Source organism: Mobula birostris, chromosome 2, assembly GCF_030028105.1.
Source record: "Mobula birostris isolate sMobBir1 chromosome 2, sMobBir1.hap1, whole genome shotgun sequence".
In the NCBI taxonomy this organism is placed as follows: Eukaryota; Metazoa; Chordata; class Chondrichthyes; order Myliobatiformes; family Myliobatidae; genus Mobula; species Mobula birostris.
In genome coordinates, this window is record NC_092371.1 from 51,075,432 (window position 1) to 51,102,815 (window position 27,384).

Consider the following 27,384-nt stretch of genomic DNA (forward strand, 5'->3'; position numbering starts at 1 on the left):
CTTCTCAGTTACAGTTACTATAGTATTGTAAGTATTAATTTGTGAACAGCAGCATTTTGACAAACGTCAATGTCATAATGACCAGATCTGATTTAGTGATGGTGGTTTAGGGCTAACTGTTTGGTCATCAAAAGGAACTTCACTGCTTTTTTTTTATCAGAAGTGTGATGTGATCTCTTGATTCCAATTGAAAGGGCAATCTAATGTCGCATATTATCTACCATGCTCGACATGAGTACAGTGTTCTTCATGATTGCATGGTGACATAGGTCTAGATTTTATGCTTGAATTACTGGACCCGCACTTTCCAATTCCCATGTTGTCACTCCCTGAGCTGACTGAGCAATGCTGTGCTCTAATATTTTGCAGCTAATGTATAAACAACTGTTATATTATTTGAAGATGTGTATAGAATTTGTTATTGCACTGAAAGCCCAATCAGCATTGTGTTCCCAATGTCTCATTCATGTTTGTAATATCATCTAAGCCATGAAAAACCAGCAGTAAATTTTGTGTCTGTTAAATTTAAGAAACTGTTTAAATGTGATATCTTACTGAGAGCAACAAAAATTATTTTTCTATTTTGCGTAAGATTCTTTGGATTTGACATCAAATGAGAAAAGCTCAAATGAAAACAACCTGCATTTACTTAACACCTCAGCTTACTAAAATGATGGATAATACATTTCCAGGAAAAAGTTTGTGACCCCTTCATAATTACCTGATTTCCTGCATTAATTACTCATAAAATGTGGCCTGATCTTCGTCTAAGTCACGATAATAGAGAAACACAACCTGCCTTAACTAATAACACAAAAGCAATTGTTCACCTTCTCGTTAATACTGAGTACCCCATTTAAACAATCACAGTCTAGGTTCAAAAAAGTATGTGACCCTCTGGAGTAATGCCTTCTACAAAAGCTATTTGGAGTCAGGTGTTCCAGTCAATGAGATGAGATTGGTGGTGTGGGTTGTAGAGGTGCCCTGCCCTTTTTTAAAAAAACATACGCACACAAAGTCAAGTTATCAACAGAGCCTGCTGTTCTCAAAGATCTGTTTATGAGCACCATGCCTCAATCAAAACAACTTTCAGATAACCTTAGAAGAATTGTAGAGATGCATGAAGCTGGAAAAGGCTGCAAAAACATTTCTAAAGATCTGAGTGTTCAGCAGTCCACAGTAAGAAAAATTGTCTGCAAATGGAGGAAATTCTGTACTGTTGCTACTCTCGCTAGGAGTGAGCATCCTGCAAATATCACAAGAGCACAACGTGCAATGCTGAAGGAGGTGAAAAAGAACCCAAGGGTAACAGCAAAAGACCTGCAGAAACCTCTAGAACTTGCTGAAGTCTCCTCTGTAAGAAAAACACTGAACAAGAATGGTGTTCATGGAAGGACACCACAGAGGAAACTACTGCTCTCCAAAAAAAAACATTGCTGCACATCTCAAGTTTGCAAAAGACCACCTGGATGTTCCACAACACTTCTGGGACAATGTTCTGTGGACAGAGGAGACAAAAGTTGAACATTTTTGCAGAAATGCACACTGCTATGTTTGGAGGAAGAAGGGCACTGCGCACTAGCACCAAAACCTCATCTCAACAGTGAAGCATGGTGGAAGGAGCATCGTGGTTTGGGGCTGCTTTGCTGCCTCAGGACCTGGACAGCTTGTAATCGTTGAAGGAACAATGAACTCAAAATTGTATGTAGACATTTTACAGAAGAATATCAGGGTTGTGGTCCGTCAACTGAAGCTTAATAGAAGTTGGATAATGCAGCAAGACAATGATCTGAAACACAAGAGTGAGAGTAAGAATATTTTAAAAAGAAGAAATTTCTGATGGCCAGGTCAGAGTCCAGACATTAACCTAATTGGGATGTTGTGGCATAACCTGAAGAGAGCGGTTCATGCAAAATATCCCAAAAATATCGATGAACTGAAGCAGTTTTGTGTGGAGGAATGGTGTAAAATTCCTCCTTGCCATTGTGCAAGTCGGATCAGTAACTACAGGAATTGTTTGGTGGGGTTATTGCTGCTAAAGGAGGTTCTTCCAGTTATTAAATACAAGGGTTCACATACTTTTTCCAGCCTGGACTCTGAATGATTAAAGAATATGTTCAATAAAGACTTGAAAAGTACAGTTGTTTGTGTGTTACTAGTTTATGCAGATTGTGTATCTATTATTGTGACTTAGATGAAGATGAGACCACGCTTATTAAGTAATTAATGCAGAAAAACAGATAATTGCAAAGGGTTCACAAACTTTTTCTTGCAACTGTACTTTACACCTCGGACTTCAACTACTGCACAGTCTTGTCATCTTCAGAAGTTTTTGGATGACTCTGCCATAGTTGGATGCATCAGCAAGGGAGATGAGGCTGAGTACAGGGCTACGGTAGGAAACTTTGTCACATGGTGTGAGCAGAATTATCTGCAGCTTAATGTGAAAAAGACTAAGGAGCTGGTGGTAGACCTGAGGAGAGCTAAGGTACCGGTGACCCCTGTTTCCATCCAGGGGGTCAGTGTGGACATGGTGGAGGATTACAAATACCTGGGGATACGAATTGACAATAAACTGGACTGGTCAAAGAACACTGAGGCTGTCTACAAGAAGGGTCAGAGCCATCTCTATTTCCTGAGGAGACTGAGGTCCTTTGACATCTGCTGGACGATGCTGAGGATGTTCTACGAGTCTGTGGTGGCCAGTGCTATCATGTTTGCTGTTGTGTGCTGGGGCAGCAGGCTGAGGGTAGCAGACACCAAAAGAATCAACAAACTCATTTGTAAGGCCAGTGATGTTGTGGGGATGGAACTGGACTCTCTGACGGTGGTGTCTGAAAAGAGGATGCTGTCTAAGTTGCATGCCATCTTGGTCAATGTCTCCCATCCACTACATAATGTACTGGATGGGCACAGGAGTACAGGAAGTCATTCCTGCCTGTGGCCATCAAACTTTACAACTCCTCCCTTGGAGGGTCAGACATCCTGAGCCAATAGGCTGGTCCTGGACTTATTTCATAATTTCCTGGCATAATTTACATATTACTATTTAACTATTTATGGTTCTATTACTATTTATTATTTATGGAGCAACTGTAACGAAAACCAATTTCCCCTGGGATTAATAAAGTATGACTATCGGAAGCATAACCAAACAAAACCTTACACCAAATCACATAAGAGATATGAGGAGATGTGGCTAACAGTCCAGGGACCAAAGGGTGTCTTTTAATCTGTTGAAAAAGGTTCATGAATAGAACTGTGGCTCTCAGAATATGTAGGCAAGCATTTTCTTACTGTAAATTCTATCCATTAACATTTCTAGAGAACAGATTGAATATGCTCTCCAGTGAATTGGGAAAGGGAAGGCTGCATAAATAATCTTGACTCTTAACTGTTAAATGAATAGCAAAACTTACCATTGAGAAAATTTGCAATGTAATTCTTAAAACCTGTATATGATGCAAAGGACTGTTACCATAGACAACAAACAGAAGACACTCGTCATTCATATCATTGTGATTTAAGTAAAACTTAAGTTTTTCTAAATTATCAGCACATTTTGAATGTGTGCATTTTGTATATTGACTGGTATTTACATTTTTAATAGGTGTTGAAGGAGTATACAAGTGATGACATGAACGTAGTACCCAGAGATAGAGTATGGGTGCGAGGGTGGTTTCCAATATTGTTTGAGCTTTCTTGTATTATAAATCGTTGCAAACTGGATATTCGCACAAGGTAAGAGCATAGAAACATAGAAAATAGGTGCAGGGGTAGGCCATTCGGCCCTTCGAGCCTGCATTGCCATTCAGTATGATCATGGCTGATCATCCAACTCAGAACCCTCTACCAGCCTTCCCTCCATACCCCCGATCCCTTTAGCCACAAGGGCCATATCTAACTCCCTCTTAAATATAGCCAATGAACTGGCCTCAACTGTTTCATGTGGCAGAGGATTCCACAGATTCACCACTCTCTGTGTGAAGAAGTTTTTCCTAATCTCGGTCCTAAAAGGCTTCCCCTTTATCCTTAAACTGTGACCCCTCGTTCTGGACTTCCCCAACATCGGGACCAATCTTCCTGCATCTAGCCTGTCCAATCCCTTTAGGATTTTATACGTTTCAATAAGATCCCCCCTCAATCTTCTAAATTCCAACGAGTATAAGCCTAGTCGATCCAGTCTTTCATCATATGAAAGTCCTGCCATCCCAGGAATCAATCTGGTGAACCTTCTTTGTACTCCCTCTATGGCAAGGATGTCTTTCCTCAGATTAGGGGACCAAAACTGCACACAGTACTCCAGGTGTGGTCTCACCAAGGCCTTGTACAACTGCAGTAGTACCTCCCTGCTCCTGTACTCGAATCCTCTTGCTATGAATGCCAGCATACCATTTGCCTTTTTCACCGCCTGCTGTACCTGCATGCCCACTTTCAATGACTGGTGTATAATGACACCCAGGTCTCGTTGCACCTCCCCTTTTCCTAATCGGCCACCATTCAGATAATAATCTGTTTTCCTGTTTTTGCCACCAAAGTGGATAACCTCACATTTATCCACATTAAATTGCATCTGCCATGAATAGCCCACTCACCTAACCTATCCAAGTCACCCTGCATCCTCTTAGCATCCTCCTCCACAGCTAACACTGCCACCCAGCTTCGTGTCATCCGCAAACTTGGAGATGCTGCATTTAATTCCCTCATCCAAGTCATTAATATATATTGTAAACAACTGGGGTCCCAGCACTGAGCCTTGCGGTACCCCACTAGTCACTGCCTGCCACTCTGAAAAGGTCCTGTTTATTCCCACTCTTTGCTTCCTGTCTGCCAACCAATTCTCTATCCACATTAATACCTTACCCCCAATACCGTGTGCTTTAAGTTTGCACACTAATCTCCTGTGTGGGACCTTGTCAAAAGCCTTTTGAAAATCCAAATATACCACATCCACTGGTTCTCCCGTATCCACTCTACTAGTTACATCCTCAAAAAATTCTTTGAGATTCGTCAGAAATGATTTTCCTTTCACAAGTCCATGCTGACTTTGTCCGATGATTTCGCCGCTTTCCAAATGTGCTGTTATTACATCTTTGATAACTGACTCGAGCATTTTCCCCACCACCGATGTTAGGCTAACCGGTCTATAATTCCCCGGTTTCTCTCTCCCTCCTTTTTTAAAAAGTGGGGTTACATTAGCCACCCTCCAATCCTCAGGAACTAGTCCAGAATCAAACGAGTTTTGAAAAATTATCATTAACGCATCCACTATTTCTTGGGCTACTTCCTTAAGCACTCTGGGATGCAGACCATCTGGCCCTGGGGATTTATCTGCCTTTAGTCCCTTCAATTTACCTAACACCACTTCCCTACTAACATGTATTTCGCTCAGTTCCTCCATCTCACTGGACCCTCTGTCCCCTACTATTTCTGGAAGATTATTTATGTCCTCCTTAGTGAAGACAGAACCAAAGTAGTTATTCAAATGGTCTGCCATATCCTTGCTCCCCATAATCAATTCACCTGTTTCTGTCTGTAGGGGACCTACATTTGTCTTAACCAATCTTTTTGTTTTCACATATCTATAAAAGCTTTTACAGTCAGTTTTTATGTTCCCTGCCAGTTTTCTCTCGTAATCTTTTTTCCCTTTCCTAATTAAGCCCTTTGTCCTTCTCTGCTGGACTCCTGAATTTCTCCCAGTCCTCAGGTGAGCCACTTTTTTTCTGGCTAATTTGTATGCTTCTTCTTTGGAATTGATACTATCCCTAATTTCCCTTGTCAGCCACGGGTGCACTACCTTCCCTGATTTATTCTTTTGCCAAACTGGGATGAACAATTGTTGGAGTTCATCCATGCGATCTTTAAATGCTTGCCATTGCATATCCACCGTCAACCCTTTAAGTGTCATTTGCTAGTCTATCTTAGCTAATTCACGTCTCATACCTTCAAAGTTACCCCTCTTTAAGTTCAGAACCTTTGTTTCTGAATTAACTATGTCACACTCCATCTTAATGAAGAATTTCACCATATTATGGTCACTCTTACCCAAGGGCCTCTCATGACAAGATTGCTAATTAACCCTTCCTCATTGCTCAATACCCAGTCTAGAATAGCCTGCTCTCTTGTTTGTTCTTTGACATGTTGGTTCAAAAAACCATCCCGCATACATTCCAAGAAATCCTCTTCCTCAGCACCCTTACCAATTTGGTTCACCCAATCTATATGTAGATTGAAGTCACCCATTATAACTGCTGTTCCTTTATTGCACGCATTTCTAATTTCCTGTTTAATACCATCCCCAACCTCACTACTACTGGTAGGTGGCCTGTACACAACTCCCACCAGCGTTTTCTGCCCCTTAGTGTTATGCAGCTCTACCCATATAGATTTCCACATCCTCCCGGCTAATGCTCTTCCTTTCTATTGCGTTAATCTCCTCTCTAACCAGCAATGCTACCCCACCTCCTTTTCCTTCATGTCTATCCCTCCTGAATATTGAATATCCCTGAATGTTGAGCTCCTATCCTTGGTCACCCTGGAGCCATGTCTCTGTGATCTCAACTGTATCATATTCATTAATAACAATCTGCACTTTTAATTCATCCACCTTGTTACGAATGCGCCTTGTATTGACACACAAAGCCTTCAGGCTCACTTTTACAACACTCTTAGCTCTTATACAATTATGTTGAAAAGTGGCTCTTTTTGATTTTTGCCCTGGATTTGCTGGCCTGCCACTTTTACTTTTCACCTTACTACTTTTTGCTTCTACCCTCATTTTACACCCCTCTGTCTCTCTGCACTTGTTCCCATCCCCCTGTTGTGAACTAATCTCCTCTCTCCTCGTCTCTTTAATTTGATTCCCACCCCCCAACCATTCTAGTTTAAAATCACCTCAGTAGCCCTCGCAAATCTCCCCACCAGGATGTTGGTCCCCCTTGGATTCAAGTGTAACCCGTCCTTTTTGTACAGGTCACACCTGCGCCAAAAGAGGTCCCAATGATCCAAAAACTTGAATCCCTGCCCCCTGCTCCAATCCCTCAGCCACGCATTTATCCTTCACCTCATTGTATTCCTACTCTCACTGTCGCGTGGCACAGGCAGTAATCCCGAGATTACTACCTTTTGTGGTCCTTTTTCTCAACTCCCTTCCTAACTCCCTATATTCTCCTTTCAGGACCTCTTCCCTTTTCCTTCCTATGTCATTGGTACCTATATGTACCACAACCTCTGGCTCCTCACCCTCCCACTTCAGGATATCTTGGACGCGATCAGAAATATCCCGGACCCTGGCACCAGGGAGGCAAACTACCATCCAGGTCTCTGGACTGCGTCCACAGAATCGCCTATCTGACCCCCTTACTATCGAGTCCCCTATTACAACTACCCTCCTCTTCCTTTCCCTACCCTTCTGAGCTACAGGGCCATACTCTGTGCCAGAGGCACGGCCACTGTCGCTTCCCCCAGGTAAGCTGTCCCCCCCCCCCCCCCAACAGTACTCAAACAGGAGTACCTATTGTCAAGGGGCACAGCCACCGGGATACTCTCTATTACCTGGCTCTTCCCCTTCCCCTTCCTAACCGTGACCCACTTGTCTGCCTCCCATGGCCCCGGTGTGACCACCTGCCTGTAACTCCTCTCTACCAACTCCTCACTCTCCCTGACCAGACGAAGGTCATCGAGCTGCAGCTCCAGTTCCCTAACACGGTCCCTTAGGAGCTGCATCTCGGCGCACCTGGCGCAGATGTGGACGTCCGGGAGGCTTGGAGACTCCAGGGCCTCCCACATCCGGCACCAAAAACAACAAGCTGCTCTCACACTCATACTGCCCCTCTCCTCAAATAACAACAAAAAATGAATACCAAACCTTCATCGCCTCGCCCGTTTCCGCCTAAGCCCGTTGAGCCGAAGCCCTTAAGCCTTCACTCTGCTCCCGGCTCACTCCACTGCCTGCAAACTACGCTGCCCGCTGTATGAGGCTGTGTTCCTTTTAAATCTTCCGCGCTTCACTGCCTGACGTCACAGGCCTGCGCAGTCCCGCCTCTCTGAACGCCGATGGGGAAAAAAAACCGAAAAATTCAAAAATGGCTTCTTCCGCACTCCCGCTCCGATTCTCAGACTTCCTTCTCCGATTTAAACCCAAAGCAGGATTTCTGTCCTTTTCAATCTTCCGCGCTTCACTGCCTGACTTCACACGGCCTGCGCAGTCCCGCCTCTCTGAACGCCGATGGGGGAAAAAAACGAAAAATTCAAAAATGGCTTCCTCCGCACTCCTGCTTCGATTCTCAGACTTCATTCTCCGAACCATTGATAGTTTCAGATTTGCATAAGAAATTATGGTTTCTTGGAGTTACGGTTTTTAGTTAACATTTTTGTGCAATCTCTTTTGCAGAGGGCTCACAGTGATGTTTGAAATAATAAAAAGCTATGGTGAAACATTTGAGAAGCATTGGTGGCAAGATCTATTTAGAATAATCTTTCGTATATTTGATAACATGAAGCTTCCTGAACAGCAAACTGAGGTGGGGCATAAGTGACCATTCTCCAGGTTTCACTTTTTTGTTTAGGTAGCCAGTAATCTGTCAGTACTTGTGTTAGAAATTATAATTAGGTCATTTGTATGATAAAAAGAACAAGTACATTGTGATGAACTGCAGTGATATTGTATTGGATACAGCAACATAATAGCTTGATGTGTATTCATTTACTGCTTGATGGAGCAAATTTGATGTCTTGAGGGTGATGCCAGGGCTTGATATGAAGTCATAGAAAAGTACAGCACAGAAACAGGGCATTCTGCCCACTTAGTCCATGCCAAACCATTTAAACTGCCTACTCCCATCAACCAACACCAGGACTATAGTGCTCAATCCCCCTAGCACCCATGTACCTAGCCAAACTTCTCTTAAGCATCGAAATTGAGTTTGCATGCACCACTTGTGTTGGCAGCTTGTTCCACACTCTCATGACCCTCTGAGTGATGAAGTATCCCCTCATGTTCCACTGAACTTTTCACCTTTCACCCTTAACCCATGACCTCTGGTTATAGTCCCTCCCACCCACCCAACAACAATGGGCCCAGCACTGATCCCTGCAACACTCCACTAGTCACAGGCCTCCAGACAGGGGCAACCATCTACTACCACTCTCTGGATTTTCCCACAAAGCCGAAATCTAATCCAATTTACTACCTCATTCTGAATGCTGAGCGACTGAGCTTCTTGATCAATCTCCCATGTAGGATCTTGTCAAATACCTTGCTAAGGTGCATATAGACAACATCCACTACATTGTCTTCATCAATTTTCCTGGTAACTTTCTCAAAAGCTCTCTTAAGATTGGTTAGATATGGCCTACCATGCACAAAGCCATGCTGACTGTCCTTAATCAGTCCATGTCAATCCAAATAATTATATATCTGGTCCCTCGGAATACCGTCCAATAACATTCCCACTACTGAGGTCAGGTTCATCGGCCAATAATTTCCTGATTTATTTTTAGATAGTTGAACAGCAGAACAACATTGGCTATTCTCCAATCCTCTGGTACCTCACCTGTTGCTAAGGATGATTTAAGTATGTCTTTTAGGGCCCTGGCAATTTCTGCATTTGCTTCCACTGCATATGTTGGGTAGCTCTTAGAAATTGCCAGCATAGGTCTGATACACGCGTTTCATGTCCCTGAACTTAAACCCATTGTTTTTCCGATCTCTGCTGATTCTTCCAGGCTCTATTTTTGGTGGGGTGATTAACTGGTAGAAATGCCAATGAATGTCAAGAGTGAGTGAGAAGAAATGTTCATTGCTTGGCATTTTAGTGGCATGGATATCATCTGCCATTTACAGCCTTTTTCTCAACATTTTCCGGTCTTCTTGCATCCAGATAAAAGCTGTCTTATTTTCTGAAATTACAACTAGAATTAACATTGTGAAACATCACTAAATATTATAAACTCTGGTTTTATGATGCAAGAAGGATCATTGAAGAAGCAGCTGACATTGTACTAAATAAATTCTGCAGTGATCCTAAATATTCTAAAGTGTATTGTTCCATCAAACAGCAGGAGCATTGGTTTATCAGTACCACGGCTGTATTTTTGATTTACTCTTAATAAGGCTGCTTTCACATTTGAGTTGCTATATTACAGAGAATACCCAACCAAAAGTTCTTGGGTTCAGTCAGTTATTTTTTGGGAATACATTAAAAAAAAAAGCTGGAGGAACTCAGCAGATCAGGCAACATATACGCAAGGGAATGAACATACAGGATTTTGGGCTCTTCATCAGGAATCGTAAAGGGTCTCAGGCTGAACTTCCGACAGCTTATTTCCCTCAATAAATGCTTTGTGAGGTACTGAGTTCTTCCAGCAATATGTGTGTCTTGCTCAAGATTTCCAGTACCTGCAAAATCTCGAGTTGTCACTTATTTTTGGGTTTTATATTGTGTACTGATCAAACTATGCATGACCTTTCAGTCTGAAGTGCATTTTCCAGGTCTCATTTCTGCAATTTAAGTGTTCTGACTTTTTTCCTACAGAAATCTGAATGGATGACAACTACCTGCAACCATGCACTTTATGCAATTTGTGATGTTTTCACTCAGTTCTATGAAATCTTGAATCAAATATTATTGGATGATTTAATTACTCAGCTACATTGGTGTGTGCAGCAAGGTAACCCTGATCCAGAAATACTATAAATTTAGTGTGCTTGTTGAGGATGAATGCATTTATGAACGCTTTGATTTGAAAAGGTGATGAAATGAAGTTGGTCATTTTGACTTCCAATAATTTTCTTCTTGGCCCCATTCTTTCATGTAGACAATGAACAACTGGCCCGATCGGGGACAAATTGTTTAGAAAATGTAGTGATACTAAATGGTCAAAAGTTCAGTCCCTTAGTCTGGGATAAAACATGTGACTGTATGCTGAACATTTTCAAGACCACCATTCCCCATGCGTAAGTTTGTTTCCTAATTTTGATATAACTTAAAAAGTACTGCGAACACTGCATTGTCTTAAAATATCAAGTAATGACAGAATACACTGATAGCGAGTGACAGTCATACCTGGTGTTGCTTACAGCCTTTTAGCATGGCGGCCTACAAGCATGGAGGAAGATTCTTCAGAAAAGGGTTCAGTGAGTATAATTTATAATGGTTACACAAATTGGACAGCACTTCCAAGTGCAGAATATTTTTCAGTGTGTTTAATAACTTTTATAATCTGATGTTTTATTTAATGTTTCTTTAGGACCTGGAAGCTGACAGGCAATCAATCTGTAGCATAGAACGAAATGCTTCAGAGAAAGGTCAGAGCCAATTCAGTCAAATTTCTAGTGATGAAACTTGGAAATATAAACAGAATGCAAGTAAGTATTGCAATTGCTTCACAATACTTTTTATAAATTTTTGAGTGCAATGGTTTTTGTTGGCTGACAGCTTCTCAACATGGATACAGAGTCCAAGAGAAATACAGGATGGGTAACTTGCCTGAATACTGACAAAATCCCCCAGGAAACAATTAAAAAGAAGAATTTATATTTAAACCCATGTACTGCTACCTTTCCAAAATGGAAAGCATATCGCAGTTGGAATTTTGCCAGAAGTGACCTTGTAGTCCCTGATGCCAAGCACAGGGCATAAGTGAACTTAAGTTCCCCTTTTATTAACTATCCTTTTTTAATATTAGAAATTATACACAAACTGCATCTTGTACTTTTTACCAGACACTAAATCTAATTTAGTGTCTGGTAAAAAGTACAAGATGCAGTTTGTGTATAATTTAACTTAGTGTCATAGACCTGCAATCTTAATCATATATACCTGTTGTGTGTTTTTTTTACTTTGAAAAGGTAACAAAACTTTTTACAGTGGACTTGGGGTTCAAAAAGGAAAAAGCCACTAAGTGCACACACAGTTTTGCAGGATAAGGCTGTCCAAACCCAATCAGACTAGGCAGTGTGCAGTTGCACATTGCCAACTGTTGATAGTGACATCACGCTTATTGTTTCAGATTAATATTCTTAATCATATGGAAGAAGATAACTGCCAAATTTCATTTTGGAAAATTGTTGTAACTCAGTAAAAATATGAAATGGATACTATGTGAAATAAAGTAAAATATAAATTTTAAATGTGAGATAATTGTTTATGCCAAATCTGAAATTTAATTCATTTGTTCCCATTGATGCAAAATTTGTGCTCTTTTCTTCCCTTCAAGAAATATCTGATCAGAAACTCTTTGCTGCACTCCTCATCAAATGTGTTGTACAACTAGAATTGATCCAAACGATAGACAACATTGTGTTCTTTCCAGCGACAAGTAAAAAAGAGGATGCTGAAACTATGGCAGCTGTACAGGTAAAGTGAAAATTATTTGCCTGCCTCAGTTTCCATTTAATACTAATTGCTAATATGACTGGCAAAAATTTATTTACTAAGCTTAAGCCATTTCCAAATACTTATCTTCATTTAAATGCTCTATAACTAGCTTTGACCACTCTTGAAATTAATTTGGAAAAGTCAGTCACCCAGTATTGGTATTGTTGCTCAAATGCAAATAGAATCCAAGAATAATTTGTTATGTCAAGGTGCCAGTTTCCAAAATGCATGCTTAAGGCATGAGTCATTTCCGTGCCACTGGTGCACTGTCACAGTATTTACCAACAATTCCGGAAGATTTTATCTGTATCCTTGTCTAGTTTTTAGCATCCTTTGAAGTCTTTTAAATTTTTTAGAAAACCCCATATTGAAAATTTTATATCCGATAAGAAGTATTAAATTTTCTCGAATCTAATAAATCCTTTGCCATTTCAGAAGTTTGTAGGGATATGAATGACCGTTAATTAAACTGGCACTAATTTGAATAATTCAAATGAATGCACTAAAACTCCATTGTACGATTTCTGCAGCAAGAAATAACAAGCTAGTCTGTAACTATATACAAGTCAACAGCAATTAAAAAAAGCAATGAAATAAAAATAGAAACTGCTGCAAGCACTTAGATCAGGCAGTGTCAGTGGAAGGAGGAGCAGATAATGTTTCATTTTTAGGCCCCTTCAGTTCTTCCATTTTCAGGTGTTGCCTAACTTTCTTCCAGCATTGTCTATGATTATGGACATATAGATATATACTGAAGAACAAATCAAGTACACTTGTGGAATTAAGTTTTTAAAAAATGATAACTGGTTTTATGACAACTTCAGGTGCAATAAATTCTAATGAAATATTTGTAAATTTCATTTAATTATTTAAAAACCATATTTTTATCACTTCAGTAATAATCAATAAGCTTGACCTTTTTAATCTTCGGGTTCCCCTAATGGTCATTAGCTGTGGCTGGCTGGTCCCAGATTGCTGTCCTGAGAAGATCCTGTAGTGCAGATGGGTGGCCTTCAATGTTACCAACTACTAACTTCTGTAGTTCCAGCTAACAATGATTTGAAATCATATACCCCTTTGCTACCACAGTCACAAAGCACAGTCATTCTGAAATTTCCTCTATAATTCAAGTCATTTATTCATGTTTGGAACAAGATTTTAATGGAGTCTTGAGCCAAATAATCCTGGTAGAACTCGAGCTGAATGTCAGTAGGCAGAGGACAAGAAACTGAGGTAGAATGTTCCTAACTTAGAATAAGGGTAATTTGAAATGTTTGTTTAAGAAAAATAGTTTGGTGAGATCATTGAAGGTCATCTGCATTTATTTTTGTCTGAGATGGTGCTAAAAAAATATGTTCATGCATGGATTTGAAGCAATTGCAAAATTCTCACTAAACAAAATTGAAGCAAAGTCAGATTTATTATTGACATATATTAAAACATGAAATTTGTTGTTTTGAGACAGCAGTACAGTAGCAATATGTAAAAATCTATAAGTTACAAAACTAAACAGTGCGCATTGTTCTTGTATGCAGAGGGATTTGATCATTTCTGAGGTTCATATTGGTACTGAAGACCAAGGAATGTATCAATACATGTCTTCAGAACAGATTTTCAAACTTTTGGATTGTCTGTTGGAGTCACATTCATTTGCCAAAGCTTTCAACTCAAATAATGAACAAAGGACAATGCTTTGGAGAGCAGGTAAAATGCTGTACACTAAAACTTCAAAATTTAGTTTAAATAAATTGTATTAATTTTTTTAAGTACATATTTTACATTTGTATAATAGAACTCCATTTCTATACTTGGGAATAAATGTATAATTAAAGTAGATTAGTGTAAATGGTGATTGATGTTCAGCAGGGACTTGGTAGATCATGTTTTTCTGTACTGATCTGTCTCTAGACAAGACACAAATGCTCCAGACCTTATTACATTGTATGAGACCTGAAGTAGTTTTTAAAAAAAAGGTTTTAACTATAGTAGTTATGCTTGTATTTACATTCATTAAAATAGAGATATAGTGATTAAGAAATTTAAGTGATTTGGAATTCTTGGTCAACGTCAACCTTTTAACTGCTTGGGCAGGCATTATACTACAATAATCTGAGACCATTTAATTTTTTTTATCTGCTATAATAATTTCTATCCACTATTGAGAGAATTTATTGCACAAGGGGACCTTACAGAAGGTATACAAGACCGAGAGACATTGATAATGTGGATCATCAAATTCTTCCCATGGTAGAGATATCATAAACAAGAGAGTATAAGGTTTTGAGAGCAAGGAATTTCAAAGGAGCTTTATGGAATATGTTTTTGTGAACACAGTGGTGAATATCAGGAATACGCTGCCAGCAGAGATGCTGGGATCAGATACAAATGCTAATTTAATAAAATATACAGTGCCTGTAAAAAGTATTCAACTCCTTGGAAGTTTTCATTTTTCATTGTTTTGCAACATTGAATCACAGTGGATTTAATGTCTTTTTTTTGACACTGATCAACAGAAAAAAATCTTTCATGTCAAAGTGGAAACAGATCTCTACAAAGTGATTAAATTAATTACAAATATAAAACATAAAATAATTGATTGCATAAGTATTCACCCCCTTTAATTCAACATACCAAGTGGTTTTAGATGTCACATAATTAGTTAAATAGAGATTTGTTTTTGGAGACCTGTCTGCAGTCAAGGTGTTTCAATTGATTGTAGAAAAATACACGTGTATCTGGAAGTGAGTCAGTATCTTGGCAAAACTACATCATGAAGACAAAAGAACAACTCTGCAAAAAGGTTATTGAGAAGCACAAGTCAGGAGATGGATACAAGAAAATTTCCAGGTCACTGAATATCCCTTGGCGTACAGTTAAGTCAATCATCAAGAAATGAAAAGAATATGGCACAGCTGTAAATCTGCCTGGAGCAGGCCGTCCTCAAAAATTGAGTGACCATGCGAGAAGGGAACTAGTGAGGAGGCCACCAAGAGACCTATGACAATTCTGGAGGAGTTGGGAGAGACTGTACATACAGCAACAGTTGCCTGGGTGCTTTGCCAGTCACAGCTTTATGGAAGAGTGGGAAAGAGAAAGCCACTGTCTTTAAAAAAAAACTGACGTGAAATCTTGGCTAGAGTTTGTCAGAAGGCACGTGGGAGACTCTGAATTCAGCTGGAGGAAGGTTCTATGGTCTGATGAAGCCAAAATTGAGCTTTTAGGCCTTCAGACTAAATGCTATGTTTGGTGTAAGCCAATCACCACACATAATCAGAAACACACCATCCCTACTATGAAGTATGATCATGGCTGCATATTGCTGTAGGGATGCTTCACTGCAGCAGGCCTTGAAAGGCTTATGAAGGTAGAGAGTAAAATGAATGCATCAAAATACAGGGAAATCCAGGAGGAAAACCTGATGCAGTCTGCAAGAGAACTGCAACTTGAGAGGAGATTTGTTTTGCAGTAAGACAATGACCCAAAGCTAAACAGGAATAAAGCCAAAGCTACACAGGAATGTTTTAAAAACAACAAAGTTAATGCCCTGGAGTGGCTAAGTCAGAGTCCAAATCTCAATCCAATTGAGAATTTGCGGCTGGACTTGAAAAGGACTGTTCTCTCACAATCCCCATGCAATCGGACAGAGCTTGAGCAGTTTTGTAAAGATGAAAGGGGAAAAATTGCGAAGCTGATAGACCTATCCACACAGAATCAAGGCTGTAATTGCTACCAAAGGTGCATCTACTAAATACTGACTTGAAGGGAGTGAGTAATTATGCAATGAATTATTTTGTGTGTAATAATTGCAATAAATTTAGACCAATTTGTAGAAATTTGTTTTCACTTCGACATGAAAGAGTCTTTTCTGTCAGTGTTGAAAAAGCCAAATTGAATCCACTGATTTTCAATGTAGTAAAACAATAAAACATGAAAACATGGGGCGGTGAATACTTTTTATAGGCACTAGGTAGGCAAGGAGTGGAAGGACATGGTCCTAATGCGAGCAGATGGGTTGGACGAACAATGTGGTTAGCTAAAGGGCCAATTTCTTTGTTGTATCACTGAGTTTATAACTATTTTGTTGAAGAAATAGAAAAATTGCTTTATAATGAACTTATGCTCTCTTTAAAGTTTTGTTTTCCCTTGCATGTAGATCTTGCTTTTCTGTAGTTACATGCTAAAATATTAAGTTAAAAGTAAAGATTTAAAAATAAAACATTATTTTCATATGCTTTATTTTCATATATACATTCAAATGTACAGTAAAATGGCATCATCTGCGTCAAGGACCAACAAAGTACGAAAATGTGCTGGGGGCAACTGCAGGCATCGCCATCCTTCTGACACCAACATGGCATGACCGCAACGTACTAACCCTAACCTGTACATTTTTAAGAGTGTGGGAGGAAACCCATACTGTTACAGGCAGAATGTACAAACTCCTTACAGACAGTGGCAGGAATTGAATCCCAATCACTGGCGCTTGAGTGCATTCTGCTGACCATTATGTTACCATGCTGTTCCCCCAGGTTGTTTCTCAAATTGACTTTCATAGTGAATTTCACTGGTTTACTGTTAGAAGGCAAGTGCCAGGGAAATTATTTTTGAAAGAATTTCACATATAATCCAAAACCAATTAAAGGTGAGTTTATTTAGTAAAGCCACCTGATAACATTACTTAAAATTGATATCCTAAATAGCAGAACATGCTTGTAGATGAATGTTACAATTTATTTTTAGTTATTATTTCAGTTTCATTTCTGTCTCTGTTTTTCACTAGGATTTAAAGGCAAGTCCAAACCTAATCTTTTAAAGCAGGAAACCAGTAGTCTTGCTTGCTGCCTTCGCATACTGTTCCGCATGTACACAGATGAAACTCGGCGGGATTCTTGGGATAATGTACAGAAGCGACTATTGAAGTATGAAAATTTATTTCCACTCCATTTTCTTTGTTAACTGTATAATTGTCATGAAAATGGGTTAACAGTAAGGCCTATAACTTTAAAACAACCTTCAGTTATGGGCTTGCAGTTCTTTTGTTAGGGAAGTGAAACTTTACAATGTTTACTGTATGTATCAGTACAATGAGTGTCACAGTAACCGAGATGGCTTTTTTTGGCATTTGTAAGCATAGTCTGATCTTTCATTTTAGTATTAAGACTTGTTTAGTTCACCCTTTTCATAAATACAAGATTGAAACAACTATGCAAGCAACTTCCATTTACATAAAACTTTCAAATAAGAACTTCTAGCAAGTTTCTTTGGGAGCACAATAACTCACTAAGAAATTCATGCCAAGTTGCATCATACATTGCAAATTGTTGGAATCTTGGTGTAATGAAAATAGTATCATATGTGAAAAAGAGACAGTGGAGTTTTGGAAGGAACTTTTGGATTTGGTAGCTTGGCTGCTTAAAGCCCAGCTGCCTATGATGAAGTGAATAAGCTCTGTGAAGTTCTGGCAATCTGTATTTGGCTAGTAAGTCAAGTCAAGTCACTTTTTTTTTGTCATTTTGACCATAAACTGCTGGTACAGTACACAGTAAAAATGAAACAACGTTTCTCCAGGACCATGGTGCTACGTGAAACAACACAAAAACTACACTAGACTACAGACCTACACAGGACTACATAAAGTGCGCAAAACAGTGCAGGGCAGTACAATAAATAATAAACAAGACAATAGGCACAGTAGAGGACAAATTACAATATAATAATAAATGATGTAGATGTCAGTCTAGTCTCTGGGTATTAAGGAGTCTGATGGCTTGGGGGAAGAAACTGTTGCATAATCTGGTCCTGAGAGCCTGAATGCTTTGGTACCTTTTGCCAGATGGCAAGAGGGAGAAGAGTTTGTATGAGGAGTGCGTGGGGTCCTTCACAATGCTGTATCTTGGAGGGTTAGGGCAAGATTAAATTACTGTGGAAAGAATAAAAACATGGAGAGATTTGAAAACAATGCTCATTATTAAGTAGTCCATTTGAACTGTTGTTTAACTGGTCTCCAGTTTGTTAGCAGGCTTTGTGGGTGAATGGACAGGAGTTTGAGAAGGAAAATCAAGAAGGTTGTTGTCAAGTGGCACTGTCCATTTGAGAAATTGGAAGAAGCCAAGGAACGTCATGGGAAGGGACTGGGACTCTCCTTGAGGAACAAGGATAAAATTGGCTGAGGTGGGGCTCATCCAGTTTAATTGGAATGGCGGTGCTTTCAAGATATTAACTCAAACAGGATAAGTCAGAATGCTGCAAGATCTTCTTTTTGTCTGAATTAGCTCAGGACTGAAAATTGCAAAGAAAAATGTTCTGTTAGAGAAATGGAGTTAAATCAAGTACAGTCGCCTTTATTTAGGTGAAAAGAAATAGTGAATTTGTATGATAGCAGTCCTATCAAGAAAAATAACCATAATTATAGAGATATACTTTTATTGATCCCAAAAGAAATTACACTGTCACAGTAGCATTAAAAGTGCACAGGTATACAAATAGTTGAAGAGAAGAAGGAATAAAAAAATAAGTTACCGTGGCGACCCACTTTATACACAGCCGAACTGGCTCACAAAATGGCGCGCGCGTCGGTAGAGAGGCCAGCCCCAAAATGGCGCTGGGCCTTCTTCACCAGCAAGGGAAGAAAGCCCACGCACGGGAAGAGACTTTGTAATGCACCTCTGACATCATTTCTGCCCGGAGAGGGCAGGAACGGAACTGCGTAAAAGCCAGTGCCACAAAGTTTGAATAAACTAGTCTCGATTGCAACTTACAGACTGCGTGTCATTATCTCTAGCTCTGCGTGTAGCACATCGCTACATTGGTGACCCTGACGGTCCAAACAAGATTTGGACCAAAGATGATTGACTCTTCATCTGTTCATGCAGTTTCGCTAAAACTGCCAACTTTCTGGACGCTGTGACCACACGTGTGGTTTGACCAAGCAGAAGCCCAGTTCCAGATTTGGCAGATATCTTCTGATTCCACGTGTTACCTTTACGTGGTGAGCTCCCTTGACCAGGAGACAGCCGCCACATAGAAGACTGTACTGGCGACAACAGACTAGTGGAACGTGAAGGAGAGTTCTAAATATCTCAAAGGACCTCAATCTCCTCGGGAAGTAGAGGTGACTGTGGCCCTTCTTGTGGTTGGTGCTTCACTCAAGTTTGTCATCCAGGTGCATCCCCCAGGTACTTGCAGCTCCTTACCACATCCACGTCCTCACCATCAGTAGTAATAGGGAGCAGTGCAGACTTGGTCTTCCTAAAGTCCATCACCATCTCCTTTGTCAAATGGTACAGGCTGAATCATCTGCAGCTCAACATCAGTAAGACAAAGTCTTCCACCAAGGCCCTGTATTCAACCTCCCGCCCTCCCTTTATACACCCAACTATTGCCGAGTCATCAAGAGAATTTATACTTAATTGTTGCCAAACAATTGATATGTAGGTGGATTTCTGTAGATGACATGACTCGCTGTTGAGCTAAGGTCCAAGGTATACAGGGTAAACAGGAAGGGAACCAATACAGTGCCCTGTCCTCTGTGCTGCATTTAGCCATGTCCGACACATAATTATGAAGCTGCGCAACTGGTCTGCCATTTGGGTAGTCCATTATTCAGGATACAATGGAAGTGCCAACCTGCATTGAACAGAGCTTTTCCCCAATCAATGAGGGCTGTGTGGTATGGAAGGCACTTAAGAAACCAAAAAAAATCCTTTCAGTGCTGCCCTACTTGTCCAAATGGGAGTAGGTTCTGTTCAGCAAGTAGGCGACAGCATCATCGACTCTAGCCTGCTGGTAGGCAAACTGGCAGGGATCAGAGGTGATCCAGGACCAGCCTCACTAGGGTCTTCTTGATGTGTAAGGTCAGGGCTACCGGACGGTAGTCATTCAAGACTTTCAGCTGGCCCTTCTTGGGTACTATTTTCCACGCAGTCAGGACCCTTTCCAGGCTGAGACTCAGACTGAAAATGCGCTGGAGAATTCCACATAGCTGCTCAGCACACTCCTTCAGGACCTTGGGGTTCACACCATCTGTTCCCAATGCTTTGCCATGTCTGAGTTTCCCTAGAGCCCTTCTCACCGGCTCAGTAGTGAAAGTGAGTCCGTGATAACTGGTTCATGCTCACTATTATAATAAAAATGACAGTTATTGTCAGTTTAGCAGTAATTAGTCCAGAAGATGTCAATAATATTGTTCGTTTGTCACTATCGGCTGGTCATTTCAAAGGGCCAGTTACTGCATCAACAAGCAAGTTTGCCTACTTCAAGTCGACATTAGTTATTTACTTAGCATTGCCCGACAAACCGATTTAACCCTAACCTAATCATGACACAAATTACAGTGACCAGTTAAGCTGCCCAGTGCATCTTTAGACTGTGGGAAGAAATCGGAAGACCTGGGGAAATCCCACACATTCCATAGGGAGGATGCACAGAGATTCCTTGCAGAATGTTGCTGGAATTGAACTCCATCTGGAAGGCCTCAAGTTGTGATAGCATCGCACTAACTGCTCCATTACCATGGCGCCCAAATTGACTGTGGTAATAGAACCCTGTCAGTACTATTCCTGTAATATCCAACACAATATGATGTTGCGTACTGGAGTGGTATAACTAGATTACAAGTGTACATAGCTAACATCATTCTGAAGGAGGTCTGCTTGATGGAGGCAGACTGACCACTTACTCTGGGCTTGTTGCAATTGTGTTTGATAGAGCAGTGCCACCTGCTGGTGAAATGCCTTTTTGAAATCGGAAGATGATTTGCCATTTTGATAATGGATAATTGTCAGCTGCAGAGTTACTGCTGGTTTATTTTTGTGAATCTTTTTGCAATAGGAATATGCCAGGTCTGATTTGGAGGGAACTATTATTTGAAGATTGAGTCATTGACAGATATGCTTCCTACCATTTGTTATGCAAACAATGTGAGATTAATTTCAGTTATGTCATTAAACTTATAGAAAATGGAATATTATACAATTGAAGGGTCTGTCAAAACTTGTCATGTACCTATCAGATTTTTAAATTGCTACTTCATGGAAAAAATTTTTGTTCTTTTTCAGTGTTTGTTGTGAAGCTCTTGCTTATTTCATAACACTAACCTCTGAAAGTCACCGTGAAGCCTGGACAAATTTATTACTGCTTTTCCTCACAAAGACTCTCAAAACTAGTGATGAAAAGGTAAGCAAATATTGTATAAAATAATATGAAACTTTATCCTGCAAATCAAATCTTGACAAATAACGAATAGCAGTGCTTTTTCTAATCTAAGGGCTGGAGGTTTGAAACCAGGCACCAATAAAGCTGCTAAGAACTATTATCATTAGATCATATTTTGTTGTTAGTTTGAAATGTATTCCATTGGCTGCTGGCAAAGGATCTCGCATCTGCTTTATAAGTGAATTTAATATATTTGAAAATTGCATGTACAGAATAGTGGTAAGGAGTAAGGAAATTAAATTTGTTTGTTTTGATTGAAAAGGAAATAGTTGGATTGAGCCAAATTGTATTTCAGGCTGTCAGTCAATGATAATAAAATTTACTAATTGCAGACCATTTTTTTTGTCAATTTTTGAAATAAAAATGGAAAAAAAATGGAAATACTCAAATGTTAACTCTGTCCCTTTCTTCAGTTGTACAACCCAACCTGCTGAGTTTCTAGCATTTTCTGTTTTTATTTCAAATTTCAAGTAGTTGTAGACCTTTTGATCTTTACTTTCAGTTTTTCCTATTGATTGTTATATTTTTGTTCATTACAAACATGGAATGGTTTCCAGAATTGGTATTAAGTCCCCGATAATTTGCTTGGTCTTTTTAAAAAAATGAGATGGTGATCATCAGAAAATTGTTTAACCTGTGGTGCATGGAATTTGCATTTATTTTACAAATTATCAGTATCCTAGCTAGATGAAAATAAATAGCTGGAGAGTAAAATTTACATGATATTGACACATAAATTTTGCAGGCAGTTTTTGACAGCTGTAATTTAAGTCTGTTGGGTGGTAGAAAAAGTCATGACAAAGTATTTTAGAGTATGTTTACAGTTTCTATTTCTAATTTGATTTTGTTTTTATTGTAGTTTAAGATCCATGCTTCTGCATACTATCCTTTCCTGTGCGAAATTGTACAGTTTGACCTAATCCCTGAACTACGTGTAGTTTTACGCAAGTTCTTTCTCCGTATTGGCATTGTATTCCAAATCTGTCATTCAGCGGAACAACCAAAAGAAGATACTACATAAAGACAAGGCAACATATATTTCTGTTTTCTGCCTGTAAATGGGGCCCTGCTATTTGAAGGAAATGTTTTATTTTGGAGTTTGGTTTCAGTTTTATTTGAGGATTTCCAAATTAATGATGTAATTCTTATATTTAATGGGGTATATTATGAGATAGTTATCCTGCCTCTCCATGTAATCAACAGGTTGGAATTTTATTTTTCTTTGTCTTGAAGGAAAGTTTGAATTGTTTCCTTCCTTGTGTATTTAATATCTGTATGATACCCAGCTGAACCATTTCAGGGACTTTAAATTGTTATATATACATATATATATGAAACACTACTGTCTTAAACAGTAAATATTTGAGGTAAATGTATAGTTAGCAAACTGTACAGTGTAAACTGCGATCATTAACTTCATAAATTGGCCCGTCACACTTTCAGTGCTGTTGTATTGCGAAGTAAAATTGTTATTTAAATTGCTTTTGTGAAATAATGCTAACATGTTGGTATGAAATGCTCATTGTGGGGATGATGGTAAATGATAAAAGCAAAACTTTGATCCATGTGATAAGAAAAAAGAGTTTGGTTTTGCTTCATTACTTGCTCTCAGTAAAAGCAGTTCACATATTTGTATTGGATGGATATGTAAATCTGAAGGTTTTGATTTTTGTTCCTTGCATAATTGCAGTGGAGTTTGCACACAATTCTCCCTTCAAATTATGATCACAATTATCATTGACAATAAGATGAGCATAATTACAAATTGCAGTAAAAACATGCAAATTATATTGAATTTCAAGGTAGCTTGACAACAGACAAAGCAGTTGTATATTTTAATGCAAATTATACAGATTATACAAGAAAATAATGAAATTGATTATCTTGACGTCCTCTAATGTGATAAAGTCTCAATTATGGTAAATGGCCAGAAATTGCTTGCTTGATTTTTTTTAAAGTTGCTAATTCTTGAAATTCAAAGACCCCAAGACTCAATCCAATGTGGTATGAACGTAGGTAAGTTATCTGTAAAATCTGCAGATTTGTTAACAACAGAGGAATGATTTAAAATGCTGTTTAAAAAACAATGCTTATTTCTGTTAGGGACAATGAGCATTTAAAATTAAAAACAGTTCAGGCTCTACTGCCCTATGAATGTATTTAATGCATGGGGTTTATTACGTAACTTTGCACGAAGATATTAATGAGCAGTTTGGGATTAGATAATATGTAATAATATCTGGCTGGATTTTGTCAAGTGACACTAATAACAGAATCTCTTTTGGTTTGTTTACCCTCTTGGATTTCGCAACATGCATATGTGTTTGTCTCCTTTGGATAACTTAAAATCAGCCAATGAAGAACAGGGAGCTGCTTTTACATGACTATCAATCAGATGCTTGTGCCATTCTTACACAATCTTGGTCTTGCACACCAAGTTACAAATCAAAAATTATTGGCAGCAGTTAATGGGTGTAAGTTGGGTTTACCAATAACTTGAGACCAGTGTTTTCACATGTACTGACAAATTTTCTATTGATGTCATCTGAAGTATAAACGCTAATTTCTTAAAAACTGAAAATCCACATGTTTTGCAGCTCATCTGTTTATAAATTATGCATGGTTTAAAATGTCTAGTGCAAATGGTTACGTGTATTATATACTAGATACAGATGGATTAGAAAAGATTTGCAAGGGGAATGGTAAAATACAGATCACTTCTAATGTTGACATGAGATGTCACAATGCAACACACCAGCAAGTGCATTGTACTGCTAAGTCCTTTGCTGGTTCTCCATTAGAGGCAGCAACAGAATATGTCTTGACCCCTAGGCTTTAAGAAAAATAAGGTGGGTTAATGTCATGGCATAAATAATGAAATAATTAAAATACCATCCAGTTAACTTGCACAAATAATGAAAGTATACTTGAAGGAAATCAATTAAGTAGAGAGGTTATACGTGGTATATATCATGGTTTTATTTTGTTACTTGGGTTTTTGAAAACTTTGATGTGTTTGACTTTGGGTAACCTAAGGCAAAATTTCTGTTATGGATTTCCATCAAAAATCCTAATTCATGCTGAAGAATAGTTTCTCATGTCCAGTTTGTGGGTTGACCTAATTAGTACTCTAAAAGTCATATTAGATCGTGTGACTTTTGCTAAAGCTATAACAAAGCTCTGTGTTGGGCAGCTGAGGAGAAACTCCACTAACATGAAGAGGATTGAATCTGGTTTCTACCTGTTTTTTTTTATACCTAGTTGTGTGCTGGACATTGTGATTAGCATTCAATTTTTCTTGCTCCTTTTCATTAGCAATAAGTGAGAGGATGATGACATTATCACAAAATGAGCACTGTAAGGTTATAGAATTGTCATCTGCTTGATAGCAGGCATTGTATTAAAATACCTTACATGGGCATGAAATAACTATTTTAATACCTTAACTCAATATTTCATTTGGAAGGTATAACAAAGTTGTTTCTAGTATTTATATGAATTACTGAATGTAGCTGTTCTTTCAAACATTGTCAAATAGTGCTTTAAATTTAAAAAAAAACAAGAATATTGTATTTGGAGTCATAACTCTGTAGTATATGTTATTCAACAATTTTCAGTGTAAGGGGTTTAAAAAAAAAAAAAAAAAAAATTAGTTGCAATCTTATTTCCCTGACTCTATCATTGGGCTTGATTGTGTTTAGTGGTGGGGGGTAGTGACATGTTCAGTAATATTTCAATACATCATTTATTTTGTGTTTTATTTTCATTTTTGAATCTAAAGAGAATAGTGAAGCAAATTTATTTCAGTATATTTGTGAGAAGGGTTTATTGATTAGTTCTATACTGTTGAAAATCCATGACCATGCAGATGCATTTGGTAGTTTATTGTAAGATTATTTATTATTTTTTTTAATGTTCTATGCTAAAAGATAAAAATGACTAATCTCCCTCTTAAATCTCCAAGCTTTGTTTCATATCTTCCAGTTTATTTGTTTAAGAACAGCTAGTTGGTTTGTGCCATACTTCAGTTACTATTCTTCCTTGCACAGCTGATACCACATAGTTTGCAGTTTTCAACACCAATAACATTATTGTTGGTGGTGTGACCTGTTTCTTTAATAGAAAATCATTTGTATTAATGCAGCCTGATGCCTCCAGTGTATACTGATTGGTTCATTAGCTTTTCTTTATTATCATATCAATTAACATAAGTAGTTTACTGCTCTCAATCATATGTTGCACAACATTCAGACTTATCACAGCCAATGAATATTAGAACAATAGCATCATTTTTGTATGGCTTCTCAGAGGCAAGTGATAATGCTGTTGAAGGTGCAACGTAATTTCCACAAATGTGTGATGGTACCTTAACTAACGAAACCCATTGGAGCACTTTTGATTGGCTTAAAATAACTGAATTTTACTACTTTATGGGCTGATCACGATTTTTCCTGATGCTATAGCCAATTAGGCATTGCCTGAGTTTTCTTGTACTTTCGACAGTCAAGCAAAAATGATTAATGAGTGACAACTTAGTGCATTTTAACTCCCGGTAATTTTTGCCATGATTACCTTGGGCATTCTTATCAGTCAATACAATTTTGTATCTTAGTTGTTTCTTAAATACACTGCGATTATTGTTCCCTGGTGGCCCCAAAGGCATTGCTGCAAAATGATACCTGGCCAGAGTAATTAGTCGTCACATGCAACAATGAATGTTAGTAGATGGGAGATATTTCTGATTCTTGTTCAATAGGCATAGATTTCCCTCTGGGATCACTGGATGTTGATCTTCAGCAGGAACTGAATTTTTCTTTTTTTTTAGCAGTTATAGTAGATCCTCCATCTCTGAACATAATTGTGAAAATAGAAAATTAACTTGGTATCAATCTAAAGTACGTCTTTTCACAAAATAAGGTAAATCTCAGGTTGTTCTATTGGAAATTGCCTGTTTGGGGCGGGGCAGGGGGGAAACGAGCTGGTTCACTATGTTTGGTGTCCTGTTGTTAATTTAAAGTAATTGGCTTATTTATCTTAGATTTATAATTGCTGTCATGATATCTGTTGAAACAATTACAACATTTGTATTTTAATTTGCTTATTTTCTAGTGACTATGAAAATACATGAATAATGTTTAAGCTTTTGCAACAGGAATTCATTTAATGTCGACCACATATCAAATTAGACAATCAAACCGACTTGTGAAATTTAAATTATTGTATCCAATCATTGCTCCATCTCAATGTAATAAGTGTACTGGTTTTATGCTAAATGTTATGTTTACATGTTTAATTTCTATAACATGAAGAAAAAGTTAATTATTCATAAATTTTATGAATGAGATATATAGTACTGTGAAGTGCATTGAAGAAAATTCATAATTTAAGAGCATTCCTTGCCACTGTGGATGTATAAAATATTTTGGAAGAACAGATTAAATATATAATATGAAATAACCATGTAAAGTTTTCTATGTCATTCTGTATAATAAAACTGATTATCCTACTCCAATCACTTAATAAATCAGTGAGGTTTTACACCTAATTTGCTTCACTGCAGTTGATTACTGAAATCGAAATTATTTGCACTAATGTTCTTCATAATGAGTATGTAATTACAAATGATGTCTGTGACAGATTATAAGCTACTTTTTGCTTTCATTTCAATTGAGTTTTGGATTTCTTGAATGCTATTACAACAAAAATTTATAAAATGTAATCAATATTAACATGGCAATATTCAGAGATATTTTGAAAGCATGGAGATGCAGCAACTTGGTCTATTTTACTT

The 27,384-nt window shown here is 38.4% G+C and overlaps 1 protein-coding gene across 2 annotated transcripts in view; it reads left to right on the forward strand.

Annotated features, from left to right (window-relative positions):
* The window catches only part of LOC140186428 (brefeldin A-inhibited guanine nucleotide-exchange protein 2-like), a 146,686-nt gene extending 119,559 nt beyond the window's left edge, over positions 1–27,127 (forward strand). For both annotated transcript variants that reach the window (XM_072240701.1, XM_072240708.1), the window contains 11 exons: positions 3,611–3,741; positions 8,393–8,522; positions 10,536–10,671; positions 10,819–10,957; positions 11,083–11,137; positions 11,251–11,368; positions 12,220–12,359; positions 13,916–14,084; positions 17,161–17,299; positions 21,437–21,554; positions 22,453–27,127. In XM_072240701.1, coding sequence (XP_072096802.1) covers positions 3,611–3,741; positions 8,393–8,522; positions 10,536–10,671; positions 10,819–10,957; positions 11,083–11,137; positions 11,251–11,368; positions 12,220–12,359; positions 13,916–14,084; positions 17,161–17,299; positions 21,437–21,554; positions 22,453–22,614 — 1,437 coding nt within the window. In that variant the 3' untranslated portion in view covers positions 22,615–27,127. The remainder of the gene's footprint in view (positions 1–3,610; positions 3,742–8,392; positions 8,523–10,535; positions 10,672–10,818; positions 10,958–11,082; positions 11,138–11,250; positions 11,369–12,219; positions 12,360–13,915; positions 14,085–17,160; positions 17,300–21,436; positions 21,555–22,452) is intronic.
* Positions 27,128–27,384: the final 257 nt, after the last annotated feature.